The sequence below is a fragment of the Podarcis raffonei genome, chromosome 2 (assembly GCF_027172205.1).
Source record: "Podarcis raffonei isolate rPodRaf1 chromosome 2, rPodRaf1.pri, whole genome shotgun sequence".
NCBI classification, from domain to species: Eukaryota; Metazoa; Chordata; class Lepidosauria; order Squamata; family Lacertidae; genus Podarcis; species Podarcis raffonei.
The window spans coordinates 41,247,610-41,261,945 of NC_070603.1; the positions used below are offsets into that span (position 1 = coordinate 41,247,610).

A 14,336-nucleotide genomic window follows, 5' to 3' on the forward strand; every position below is an offset into this window, starting at 1 on the left:
CGGGTTAGGGGGTGCAAATTACTTGCCTTGCCCTGGGTGCTGACAACCCACGCTACGCCACTGGTGTGGCAATCACTGCTGGTATACTAATGACTTTACATTTCCTCCCTTATCTTTACAATAAATAAGATGTTATCCTGCCCATTTCACAGCTGAGGTTGAAGCAGCGATTTCTTTGCTCAGCGGACACTGCATTTTGGAGTCGGACGCTGGCAGAAGCCGACCCAAAACAGAATCCCCGTTCGAGGAGCGCGCTTTCCGAGGACACAATCCCCGGGCTTTATAAAAAGCGTCTTGAGCAATCCCGGCCTATAGGGATAGACAGATGCCCAGATGTGTCCGTAGAGGGCGAGAGGCGGCGAACTGAGTGTTCAGTCAGAATAAGCGACCCAGAACCAGGTCCAAGTCGCCAATACAGTGGTGCCTCAGGTTACATACGCTTCAGGTTACCGACTCCGCTGACCCAGAAATAGTGTTTCGGATTAAGAACTTTGCTTCAGGATGAGAACAGAAATCGTGCTCCGGTGGCGCGGCAGCAGCAGGAGGCCCCATTAGCTAAAGTGGTGCTTCAGGTTAAGAACAGTTTCAGGTTAAGAACGGACCTCCGGAACGAATTAAGTACTTAACCCGATGTACCACTGTATAAGCCGGGGAGCTTCCTCTGCGCTCCCCCTTCCATGATGGTTGTCGTCTTGGGCAGCTGAACCATCCATGCCCCCCGTGGCCGAAATAGGAACATTTTTTGTGCGCGCGGGATGGGGGCTCTCAATCCAGCCAGCTCTATCTTGAATTACAGAAACGTGGGCAAATGAGGATGAACAACCGGGTGGTGCTGGTGGTGAGATTCACCAGTTTTTCGCAGCAGCACCATCATCACCACTAGTGAACAGAGCTTCTCATTTCTGGCTCTTTTCGCGTTGAAAGAGCTCCCCACCCCGAGCAGGAATGGATGCTCGGCGCTGCTGTTGCTGCCTCCTTTCCCCTCCGCAGCCCCACTGCGCGGCCGCGGCAAGGTGCTCCGCAGCGCCCCCACCCGGCGCAAGTGGGAAAGCGGCGGCCAGGAGGCGGAGACTCCAGTTCCCAGCGCCCCAGGCCGGGCAGCCGCAGTCCGAGCCGCCGCTTCTCTTCCAGCCTTGTCAGCAGCGCAGCGCGTCGGGATCGCCGCTGAGCTCGGAGAGGGAGAGAGGGAAAAGAGAAAGACGACCAGCTCAGCATGGCCAGCCGGGCGTGGGTCGGGAGGCTGCGCTGAGCACTCGGGGCCGGGCGTGCTCGCTCGGCGGCTGCGCTTAGCCAGAAAGGGAGAAAGTGACGCTCCTGCTGCTGCTGCTGCGCCCCCGAAGGATGCAGGAGGCGGCGATGGTGCTGGCCGGGGGCTGCCCCCCTCCTTCCCCGCCGCCGCCGCCGCTGCTGCTGCTGCAGTGCTAGAGTCCTCGTCTCCCTCCCCCTCCTCCTCCTCCTCCTCCTCCACCTTCTACCTTGAAGAAGAAGGGCCATGTAACCGCCTCCTTCCGCCTCCCCCAGCCCGGGATAGCCACCGATCTCCCCAGCTCTCCCTCTCCTCCTCCTCTTTCCCGAGCCCGTCGCGGCGCTCTCTGGCCAAGGGCGCAACCATGAAGAAGCAATTCAACCGCATGCGGCAGCTCGCCAACCAGACCGTGGGCAGGTAAGGGAGGAAAGTGGTTTGGGGCTGGGGGTCCAAGGTAAAAGCACATCGCCTCGGCTTCCAACGCCCCTTTCTGCCCCAGCGGACGCTGGTGCGCCAAGGAGCGGTGCTCGGGAGGGTGTGGGTTAGGTACCGAGTGCAAATCATCCCCCTCCCTGTCTCTAAACTCGGTTTGTTTCGAGGGCTGTTTTGGTGAAGCTGCCTCCATTACATGTTTTGGTTTCTATATTCCTTCGGTCACAGCTTGTGCATTCCCCTCCTCCAATTTCCTATGGTTCTTCCCGCCTCTCTCTCTCTCTCTCTCTCTCTCTCTCTCTCTCTCTCTCGTTTACACACCCGCTGAGAGGCTGCTGTGGTTATATTGGGAAAGAGATCTTCATCCTTTGACTGCTAGCCTATGCTTAGAAAATGGAAGGGCTTCTTTCTGCTACCCCAAAGCCCTTACCTGAGGCTTCAAGGTGCTTCCTATGCTGCCTGGCCTCTGCTGGGTTTGTTCCCCAAGTAGTTTTATTCAGGAAGCTCTTGCGGTATGAAAACTCTGCCAGTTCCCCTCTACTTGTATAGGTTTTATCAGAACCAGCTGCTGACAGGCAGGAGGGACAGGTAAGCAAGCTAACAGAAACCACTGGAAGGCATAAAAAGTCTGGCAAGGGGCAGTAATGGCATTTAGCAGACTTTGCCTTCCGAGTTAAGACTGTGGTCCTAACCTCACTTAGCTGGGAGTAAGCCCTATTGGTTACAGCTGGACTTAGTTCTGAGTAGACATGGTTAGGCTTGCAGCCTCAAGCTGGCAGAAAAATCTCCCTGGAGAGTCAGCTGCTCAGACTATAGCTATGGGGTGTCCTTTTCACCTCAGTTATTGCTTATCTCAGAATTTCTCTCTCTCTGCTCACCTCAGGATTTATTGCTGTTTATGCTAGCGAGAATCAGCTGTTATTGGTTGGGGAGCTGGCCTAGCTGGCTTTTGAAGGAAGGAAGGGCCGGTGAGCCCTGCTGCTGCATGATAAGGGAGACTTGCTTTTGAATATTTCAAATCTGAGCATCTTTCTTCTGCCCTTGCTGTGGCGGCCAGGATCAGTCTGGACCTGTGAGAGTGCTGTGCAGGCTCTGATATGCTGGCTGGGCCTTCTGTTCACAGCATTTGCTTGCTTTAATGGGAATGCTTGCTGCAAAACCTTTTGAGAATTATATCATGTCTCTATAGAGGTTCTCTACCCCCCTCCCCAATCTTATTCCTGAATTATGTCCCATTTTTTGGATAGAGGTATGAGGCAGATGGAAGGGTCAGTGAGAGAGGGAGGAGCTATGTGGCTTTCATGGAATGCTATAACACAGGGGGCAAAAATTGTCTGGGGAGAAATCTCGCTGTGCTTTGCAACCTATTTGTTTGATTTCTTTTCTTCTCCTGACAGCCTTAATGGGGGAACAGGGGATGTGCTGAGCAGCTCTTCCAGTGTTATGCCTGCGGACTGTCCAGATGGGCAGTGCATCATTCATTCGCGCCAATCTATCCAGCTGACATGTGTCCATCTTTGCATCGCTTCCTCTAGCAGCTGTGAGCACTGGCTTTCCCTACAGCCTCCGGGGATGGCTAGCCAAATGGGTCTGCCTCTATCTATGGCTTGCAGTATTAGGGAAGTTTTTATTCTTCATTTCTCCGGATATTGCAGCCTGGCCCTGTGCTACGGCTCCATTGCTAGCATGCCTTTCTGGTAGTTGACTCAGTCCTTGTTGAGAAATCCGATCACGTCAAACTTGGGTTTAATTGTGGTAGCAGAGGTGGCCCTGCTGTGCAGGCTGCTTTTGATAAGTGTGGTGAAAAAGCTCTTCTGCACAGGCAGCAACAATCCCACCCCCAATTTAGTGGTCCATTTCGAATCCCCAGGAAAAAAATGACTCTGCCTCTGAAACAATGAGGTGGGGTTGGCTTGTTTTCCTTTCTCGGCAATCAGTTGGTGTAAGAAACCAAATGCCTTATTGGTCAGTAACTTGGCTGTGAAAGCAGGCGGCTAGGCTGTTTAGCCGAGGGCATGTGTGCTACTTGATGGGGAGACGGCTTAAGGCATTGGTTCTGCTGTTGCAAAGCCTGTCAATGGGACTGTGGAGCCAACAGGCATAATAGCAGCCAATTTGCTGAACAAATGACCTACATTAGACATTGTAGTGGGAGGTGGCTTGGTTGGGGAGGAAACCGATGGGCATAGATGTAATTGTACGATGTGCAAAGGTAATGTGACAGGAGTCATGTGATGGGTTGAAGCTCTATCTCTTTTGCTTGTTGTCTGAATAAAGGTACCACTTCGACCAGCACTAAAAAAGGGGGGGGGGCATCCATTGTGAGCCAGAAGGATGCACCTAGTTTTCATGTTAGTTGCATTTGTGTGCACACAGTTGGTGACCTCAGGCCTAGATGTATTATGCATTTGTGTAGAGTCCTTTGTCTAACTTTCAGCATGAATAGCTGCTTTTAGATAAGCAGCAATTAATTGCCCTGATCCAGCTTATCCACATGAGCCATGCATATTTTGGCTGTCCCCAGTGTGACAACCTCTCTTTAATTTTGGGTGGGGGCGGTGGCTGGGGGGAGGGCAGTTGAGAAGAACAGATATTTGACAGACCTGCTGAAACTTCCAGCCAGCTGATGTGACCAAAAGGTTCTGTTATTGACTATCCCTGGGTTTCAAAACCATGACTCAGATCTTTAAAATCACATAATAGGTTTAGAACCAGTGAGATTATATAAATCCTAGTTCACTTTTGTGCATTTTCCCATTTGTGGGAAACAAAATTGGTCTTTCTGGGAGCTTTTCTGCTGTCAGTGTTAACTTTCACTCCTTCTGTTCCTATTTCTATTAGTAAGCTGTTATTTCTGATTAAGTATCTGTCAGTTCTTAGTCACTTTGGTGCCATTCACTATAGTTAAACAGGATGCCTCATAGACAATATCCCTTATCTTGTTTTGAGTATGCTTGTGTGCACATGTGGTAACAGATCTTGGGCATTGGCTATGTTGGAGCCTGGCCACATGGCAGCATTGCATGCATAGAGACTGCACTGTCCCTCAGTTACTTTGTTTGGAGTCTGTGAGTTTTATATTTATTTTCCATGGAAATAGGATGTATGATAGATAACCTTATGGCCTTTGTTCTGCTTGGGATTCAAAGATATTGAGAAAGAACTGCCGTTGAGTTCACAAGGCAACTTGGCTTGTGTTGGAGACAGTGAGAGAATTTCAGGTTCAGGTTCATTTTGCTACCTTTCTACTCAAGGCAGTTTACAAGCTGAAGAAACAACAACATATACAACAAAGATCATACATCATATAACAATGCAATCCAATACAAATAAGCCATAATAAGATATGCCTTTAAAATAAACAATTTATATTAATTAATGTAATATTCAACAATCCATGAGCATATAATAATACACAACAGCGTTAACTCTCAAAATATCAGCAAACAATAATTAAGCAGAAATTCACTCTCAATTATTACATTGAATAATTACTAAACTACAATCAATAAAAATAACAGCAAGTCACAATACCAAATACATAAAATGCATTACACAATACAATACATTTAAAAAACATTGAATTGAGCAACTATTATGAAATTATTTTTGAGAGGCTGAGATGTTTGGTAGTTGTTAGAACACTAGATTGAATCAGGTGGTCATTAGACGAATAAACCATGTTAATTTTGCTCTCTGTTATACAGAACAAGAGATAATAAAATCATAGAATTATAAAGTTGGAGTGGACCACAAGGGTCATCTAGTCCAAGCCCCTTCAATGCAGGAATCTTTTACCCAGCTTGGAGCTCATGCTCTACCAACTGAGCTATCCCTTCACTTGGCAAACTTCTGTTGCACTGTATATATAAAGGAAATTTGGTTCCACTCATAATGGTTGGATGGGAGGTTGCTGGAGCCAGCGATTGCAGACCTAGAAGGGAACAGTTGTGGGGAGGAAGAGCTAAGGAAGATTTGATGTCATTAGAGGCCTCGGTCTTACAAAAAGTGTCCACCTTCAAATTATATTCAGATTTTGGTGTTCAAGGTGGCAGTATATACAGGCTCTTTTTCATTAAGGCTCTGAAGTGCAGGCAGAAAATGCAGCAGAAAGTGGAATTGCTTATGGCTTCCTATTGTACTCTGTGCCATCTCTGTGCAAACGGAGTGGGTTCTTTCCATTTCTCTACTGCATTCTGATGCCTCATATGGAAAATGAGGTTGCTGGGTGCTGCCCATGATGACAATAAGCTAGAGAGGAAAGGGCTTCCCCTTACACCTCTTCATTTACATAGTGCATAGTACGGTGGCCTTTGTTCCCAGGAAGCACTGAGAGGGATAGGGAGCCTGGCCTTCTAGATGTGATGTTCTTGGCCCCAGCCAGCATAGCCAGTGATGAAGGATGATGGGAGCTATAGGTCAAAAAATATCTTGAGAGCCATAGGTTCCCCATTCCTGATCTAGGGTGTGGATGTGGTTTATGGAGTCTCCTTAGATCTTAACAAACCTTGCTGTCTTGCATGACTGCCATTGCCTGGTGACAGTTCATCCTTTCCTCACTTTCTCAGTTGGGGGTGTTCATCCATCTTATTTTCCTTTATATTCAAATTTCAGAATAAAATGAGGGAGGAGACACAAGGGTGTGACAACAGCACATCTTCCGGGCCTCTGGTACCACTGAGAAGATCTCCTTTCCCCTTACTTTGCCTCCATGTATTACCTGCTTCAGAAAAGCCTCCAACACCATATGCTCTAACACATGCTCTAGCTGTGCACTGAGTGGACATCTCCACTGAACTGTGAAATAAAGGAGGCACTGGGTGCTTATTTCTTTCCTTTGCATTCTAACCAGCTTGGATCTGAGGCTGCTGCTTCTGTGACCATCACAAAAATCTATAAGAACTATGGCCCATGTCTAGCATCCTCTTCTCACAGTGGTTGACCAGATGCTTGTGGAAAGCCAGCAAGCAGGATTCATGCACAAGAACACTCCGCCTTCCTGTGGCTTCCAGCAACTGGTATTAAGAAGCATTGCAAATAGCCATCGATAGCCGTCTCTTTCATCATACCAGGTTGCCAAGGGAACCTTCCTTTAACAAGGGTGAGCCAAGGAGCCAAGGCAATCTTTCTCTCAGTTAGACAGACAGACAGACAGACAGACAGACAGACACACACACACACACACACACACACACACACACACACTTTCCTGGATTGGCATAGTAGATACTGTTTTTTCCCTTCTTGCATTTCCTTAGAACTTCCTTCTTTGATTGGACAGATTAAGGCTGTCACTTGTTCTGCAAAAAAGAGATGGAGAGATGAAGGCAGAGGAGACCATGTTAAGTTAATTTGCATCCTTTCAGCTATGTGTGTTCCAACCCTCTCCCCTTCCACAAGTTCATCCTTCTGGAAGGATGGTGTTCCTCCCTCCCTCTGCCAGAGTATAAGAGCAGTAATGGCTAATCTGCATTGCAATCTCTGCTTCTGCCTGTCAGATCTTGACCTTTTCTGTATAAAACAGAGGTGAAAAGCATAATAAACAACTTCCTGGCAATTTACTGTGGATAGCTTTTCTATCAAACTCCTTTTTTTTAGTGGTATGAAGCTGGTTTCAATCCAGATGCAGCAGAAACCCTGGTTAGTCTTAGTGGGTGAGGTGGGTGTTTGCTTTGGAGAAGAACTGGGACAAAAGCAGTCCCACAGACCACAGTTAATTCCTTATTGGGCTCTTTCATATGAGCGTACAGAATTCAGGTTGGAGTATTTGTCCACTTAGTCCTGTAGTGTCTACTCTGACTAGCAGAGTTTAGCTTCTCAAGAAAGATGTTTCACATCACCTGTTCCTTCTAACTGGAGAGGCCATGCATGCAAAATGTGTGCTCCGTGACTGAACTATGGTCCCTGCTCTTTTTTTAACATTTGCATTAGCCTTCTGAACAGGGTTATGGAAGTGGATCAACCAGCGGGCCAGATTATTGAGTTCCCCCACCCCTGGCAGGCTGTTTTGATTGGTGGGTGGAGCCTAATGACCTGTCAGTCATAGTGATGCCAGGTGATCCATGCCACAAACCAAGCCCAGCCAAGCAAGCCTGGAAGTTACCACCAATCAGCTAACTGGCACAATCTTCAAGCTCTACTACCTGCAGGAGTCAGCTATACTATTGAGTTCCAGAACTTTATGGCATAGCCAATCCCAGCTGCCTTGCTCTGGCCACTGACAGCTACACTGGCAACCTCACCTCCACTTGCCCCATATCTGCCATCATACATATGGGTGGGTGTGCTTTGAGGAAAGTGGCCTCACAAGCCAAACAGAGACTTGTGCCAGCCCTAATTAGACCCATGGTCCCAGTTCCCACTGGCACACTATAAAGTTTGTATGCCTCTGGCTAGCATATGTTGGGGGATTAACAAATAGCTGTATCAATCTCAGTATCATTCCCCATTTATGAATTTCTCAGTAGCATCTGTCTGGCCTTTGTGGACTCACAGCACACTGAGGCACATGGACCATTGATCTGACCCAACATGGCAATTCTTAATGTCTATGACATTGCCCTGTTCATCTCTTGTAGCAACCTTAGAAAATAACAATTTTTAAATGGCACAAATTTTCATGGACCGCAGGCCACTTCTTTGGATGCATGGCTGTTTTCCTGGATTACAGGTACACACACAATTCTTTGTAAGGCTGGATGGGAGAGGAATAATAAATGGTGAGGTCAGAAGGAAATGGAATGCAGGAATTACCAACAATGATAATTGCATTATTAATGGTAGCTTCTCTCTCTCTCTCTCTCTCTCTCTCTCTCTCACACACACACACACACACACACACACACACACAATAACATAGACATCCTGGCATTGATAAGCTGATGAACACATGCAGCATGGCTAGAATGGATTGTGTCAATGACACAATCCAATTATTGGATGCCTTCTGAGGTCTGTCACTTGTGGTGGTGCATTGAAAACAGGTGTGGGCAATAAGCATGGTTGGCTGGAGGTTCAGGAAGAGAGCAATATTCTCACTCCCTCTATCCCTCTCTCTCCTGCTCCCCTCTCCCCTTGAAACACACCATATGCAGGTTTAAAGCCTACACCACTATGACTCTAAGCAAAGATTAGATTCCACTGAAACTTGGGAAGCGTTTCATCTTCCTCGATTCCTACATTTTTCTGTTTCATTTACTAAGACTCCAGGCAATAAAATGCTGAAACTGTATGCTAAAGGAACACCGAAAGGAGATGTAGATGACAGAAGAAATGGGCTATTAGGGGATGGTTCAGATGGTTGGAAAGGAGCTTTGTGCAGCAGAGAGGCTCCCTCCACTCCTTTAAGCAGGTGGTTGCCCAAAGACCATCAAATACATTACGTGGTAACATTCCTGCATGCACCAACTATATTCTTGAAGAGCTTTCAGCCATGATGGTGGTTCACATGCAAAATGTCCTGTGTGTTTGGAGCAGGGACTGAGATACTAGGCACCAGCACTGGGCAGAAATGTTTTGTGCATGCACAACACTTAGGTGTAGGAGAAATCATGAAAACCTCATGTAGGTTTTTGTGTGTGCCACATACAGCTCTTGCACCATGTATGTATAAATGCATGCTGAAGAGCCACAGCTAGTCACAAACTCCTAAATGCATGAATGTGCATTGGATTAGATGCATGTTTATGCAGCTTGTGCAATGATCTACCACGTGACTTTCCTGTTGCTGTTATTTCCTCCTTTTTATATGCTTGAAGCAGTCCAGCCCCTCAGTTGCGTCCAAAGTACAACTTTGCAGCTTAAGTGTTAGGGTTTGTTGCTGCCCTCGGCTCCTTTGGGAGGAAAGGCAGGAAATAGACTGAATAAGTAATTGGCAAGATAGAGCTGGGTTTGAGTTTTTAAACCCTAAGCTACTACTTGGGGTTTGTAACCAATAAGAAGCAGGCCATTCAGGAATTCAAAATTGGTCATGAAATGATATAATATGTGTGAAATGATATGCATGCCCTTACCCCAAACAGCATACATTTAATTACTTCCATTTGCCTGGCTCTTAAGGCTTTCTGCTTGCAGCAATGCATTTTAAAAGCAAAAATAGTCAATTAAAAAGCAATAAATAAATGACCAGTTAAAACATACATCACCATCCTTTGTCAAACCTTTGCCAGTTGGCTTAACTCCTGCTGTCGAAAGCTGTCTCCTAATATCAAAGTCTTGCAATGTGTTCAGAAGATGCACAGACTCAATCTTAGCCAAATCTCCGGGGGGGGGGGGAGTTATGGAACAGCTTCTGTTAGAAAACCTTTTCCCCCTACATGGAGTACAGGAATATAGGAAGCTGCCTTCTACCAAGAACTGATCCATCTAGCTCAGTACTGACTGGCAGTGCCCCTACAGGATTTCAGACAGAAGTCATTCTCTGCAGTTTGCCTAGCCAAAAAACTCACACCCAGAATGTATGCGAAGGGTCATTGTGGGTCACAGTCTGTAATGGCAGCATTCATGTGAATTCCTATAGGGTTAGGGTCTCTTCTGTTTCTTAGTTTTATAGGGTGTGGTGTTGCCCTAAATAGTGTTTTTTTAATTCCATAAAGCAGAATTTAATTAGTGATCCCATTGATGACCTTCTTTCACATGCACTTTGGGAGGACTTGGGATGCTGCAAAGGACATTTAGCTCCCTCAAAAAGAATTCAATATTTTGACTGATTCTGGTGATGTAGGTCAGTCAGTGTGTGTGTCCTGGTCTGCATCATGCCATCTGAGCAGGTCAATGTTTAGCAGAAATCACAAGGAGCATTTTCTTAATTTTGTTATGACTTCACTGTTTGTTTAATATTACATTTATAACACACTTTTCCTCTAGTGAGCACCAGTAGCCCCTTTTATCTTCACAGCAACCCTACCAGGTAGGTAATTCTCAGAGATAGTGGTGGTTCGCCCAAGACTGTCCAGAGAGGCTCTATGATTTTCTCTCTCCATTAGTATCCTCATTAGTGCTGCCAGATCTTCTTGTTTTCATACTCCAGAAAATAAAATTCATGCTCCTAATAGCAGCTGAGCAGCTGAAAAGCTCCTCTTGATATGAGAAAGGAAACCCTGGAGCAGAATTTAACTGTTCCAGAGGTTGAGCCTGCATTACACAGGTTCCCAAGGTCATCTGGGTCTAAAAAGGGCACACCATAATAACCTTCAGCCCAGACTTCCAAACAGAGGCTCTGTGTCACTTAGGGCTGCTTGTGCAACTTGCCAGAGCGATTGTGCATCTATGTGCACACAGGCAAAGTTATGAGAGCTTGTTTTGAAGCTGGACTTGACTGTATTTTCCCAGGTAACTTTTTACAGACAGCATGCGAGTTCTGGTACTGGACACAATTTGAATATGTGCTGCTACACATAGTGGTGGGTGGCGGTTGGAGGGGGGGAGAGAGAATGAATCATTTACCTACTGAACAGATTAATTTGGAGGCTATGTATTTTCTATAAAGCGTTGCTGCCTCAATTGCACTGCTTTCTTTCCTCCTCGTACTCTGGTATCTCCTTTAGCTGAGATTCCTGCATTGCAGGGAGTTGGAGCAGATTGCCCTCAGAATCCCTTCCAACTCTATAATTCTGTGATTCTATGATTAAGACTCCTCCCCCCTTATTTATCCATTAGGAAAAGTGTTCTGATCATACCAATTTCATCGTCGGAGATGGCTGGAATCGGCTTTGTCTAACAAGGAGGAAGTATAAATTAATTCAGCCAGATCCTCTTCCATATTGCAACTTGCTTGTGAATTTCTCAAATTATGAACATTTATTAGAGTAATTAGTCTTGGGGAATAAGTAGTTGGGCTTTTTCCAGCTGTGAGAATCAGTATAAATGTGTTTGAGAAGTAAGGGCTTCTTCTTATATAGCCCCCCCCTTTTTTTCAAAATGAAGATGACAAATCTAATGATCAAATATTAATGGCTAAATGTGAGGAGGATTTTGCTTTTGGATTTGAATATAAGACACACAAGCACTTTCTGCCTGCCTTGGGGAAATGGGAAACACAGTTGCAGTAAGCATGTACAAATTAGCAGCTGTTTTAGAGTATGTAGACAGGGAGTAAACAAGAACCCCTCAGGGATACTTCCAGGCAAAGAGCTTTTCCCAGAAATTGCAGCAGGGAAACCTGCCCTAACTTTGGAGGGAACTCCTGCAGTTCATTCGCAATTCTGACAGCCATCTGAATCAGCTTCTCCCCGTCTCCATCCTCCATCTGTTGACCCCTGATATTTTAGGACTCCAGCTCCCATTAGTTATAGCCAGAATGGCCTGTGGTCAGAGATGATGAGAGCCCAACCACATCTGGAAGGCACCAGGTTGGGGAAGAGGCATGGAGTGGTGAGAGGTCAAGTCCATTGCCGCTTGGTAGCTGTCTTCCAAGGAACTAGATCAACCTTGTCCAATCTGGTGCCCTCCAGATACTTTGGATCATCCCTGATCATTGGCCAATCTGGCTGGTCCAAAACATCTAGGAAGCATCAAGCTGGGAAAGACTCAACTGCATGGATCAATGGCCTCCATCAGCCCTTTTCATGTGCTGTTGCAGACAGCACATCTGCCACAGCTTTGAGGAAGACTAAAGAAACAGGCAACCGCTACACAACACATCAAGCCAACAGCTTGTTGGAACATGAGGCTGGTCCGTACTTTGTATCTGAGTCTGCGGTTGCACAGTAGAGGTGTTTTATGACATGCCAAGCAAGGCTCTTTGCCAAGGAGCCTGCGATGTGTGGACTGAGTATAGAAAAGGTTCTGCAAGGAACCTGATTTCATAGCACCTACATGTTGCACCAAATGAGGACAACTTGCAGCCCTTGGCCATTAGCTGCAGAGCCCACCAAGCCCCAGGAGAGACCTTTCCAATCCGCTGCTGCCCAGCTTATCAGCCATCAGCTGGGTGCTGAAGAGAACATTACTGTTCCTGTGCTGTGGGCACAGCAATCTCTGCTGCCCAGGGATTGCTGAGGAATGAAGGTTTCATACTCCCCCGGCCACACACACACATCAACCCTGATACAGCCTAAGTGAGGGGGCAGAGAAGGGAAGATATATGTTGAAAGGGGAAGGTGAATAGTACTAGACACAACCACTGCTGCATGTGGTTCCTGGGAACAAAAAGCCTGCCTCAAAATCCAGCAAGCAGATGATGGAGAGGAAATGTTGGCCAGATAGGGGTGGGTGGCTGATGTGGCCAGAGAACAAACAGGGGTCAGAACTGTGATTTGCTCATCCTTCCTGCTGACCAGGAGAGCACACTTCAATGTGACTAGCCCCAGTTCTCAATTTAGAATAGAATCATAGAATCATAGAGTCGGAAGAGACCACAAGGGCCATCGAGTCATCCGATTGGCACAGAGTGAAGTTCAGGACCCTTCCACCCACCCTGGGTAATGCCATGTGCCAGGGCAGCTTTGCTCCCTTCTCTTTGACTGTCCCCACCCCCACCCACCTCCTCTTTCTTTTTCGTCTGTGCAAGCAAGTTCATTCCATTCATCACATGAGCAGCACTGCAGATATTAATTTAATGTCACACGTGGCTGCAAAAAAAAATTAAAAAATGGCTCTAGACCCACAGGAGTTTCCTTGGCAAATGCGGCATACATCGAAGAGTGGAGAGGCGCTCCTTTAAATAAATCATCCACTTCAATAATTGATGTGAGGAAACCATGGTGAAAACTTTGTGCAGGGAGCTGGGGGCAGAGAGGAGAGGCCTGCAAATGGGCCTTCTTTATGATGACAATAACAGAAGCGGGTGGGACCTGGTTCATATTAGTAGGGCTGTGTTGAGAAGCTTCAAGTTCAGCCCTTTGGGAGGTCCATACTTCTGGGGAGATATTGGATATGGTTAATGATGATATAAATGAGTTTTCTGAGAAGCTGTTAATTTAATGCTTCCTTCCCCAAAGGCAGGTTAAAGGCTTTTGGACCCGACGTCTGAAATGAGAATAGCTGGCTCCCTCGTATGGGTGGAGGAATTGAGATCCATTTTGTTTGCATTGGTTCTGTGTCTTTCCTTGAGAATGAAGTTTTTAATAAATAAAAAAATCTGCCAGAAGTATGACAGCAAGAGTCCCACTATTGATAACCAAGTGTACTTGCACTTACAGAAATTAATAATGTCCATGCTGGTATATATAATGCCAGTGGCAGTCATCTTATTCTTATTATTTATAGAACACCATCAAAGTGCATAGTGTTCTACAGAGCAATACAAACAAAAAAGGAGATCGTTACCCAAAGTAGCCTGCAATCTAAAGATTGATGGTGAGGGAGACAATAAACAGGGAAGGGGAAGGGAGGGAGGCAAGGTGGAGGAGACCAGAATAAGGAGGGATGGATGTGAATGGAGGCACAGGGTGGAATCCAACATGGCACTGAGGCCAATGTTCTGTCAGCACAATGATTTTATTAGGAGGAGGACTCATTAGTAGAAGACATGTGCATGAGCCTCTGCTTTTTCAGCGGAGGACTAGGGGCTTATCAGTTGAAGTATTCAATGGAAAAGGTGAGGTTTGAGAAGGGAATTTGAAGGAAGGTGGAGGCAAGAGGTTGTTCAGCAGCAGAGGTGTTCTGGGAATGAGTTCCTGGCTAGACAGGACCAAGTTGGGCTGCCCCCAGGTGCACA

General features: G+C 46.4%; 1 protein-coding gene across 10 annotated transcripts in view; it reads left to right on the plus strand.

Annotated features, from left to right (window-relative positions):
- The first annotated feature begins 851 nt into the window (after positions 1 to 851).
- ARHGAP44 (Rho GTPase activating protein 44) overlaps positions 852 to 14,336 on the plus strand; it is a 94,010-nt gene continuing 80,525 nt past the window's right edge. For 6 of the 10 annotated variants that reach the window (XM_053376156.1, XM_053376157.1, XM_053376160.1 and 3 more), the window contains exon 1: positions 852 to 1,663. In XM_053376156.1, the coding sequence (XP_053232131.1) occupies positions 1,611 to 1,663 (53 nt within the window). In that variant the 5' untranslated portion in view covers positions 852 to 1,610. The remainder of the gene's footprint in view (positions 1,664 to 14,336) is intronic. The other 4 variants (XM_053376151.1, XM_053376153.1, XM_053376152.1 and 1 more) reach the window with 2 other exon arrangements.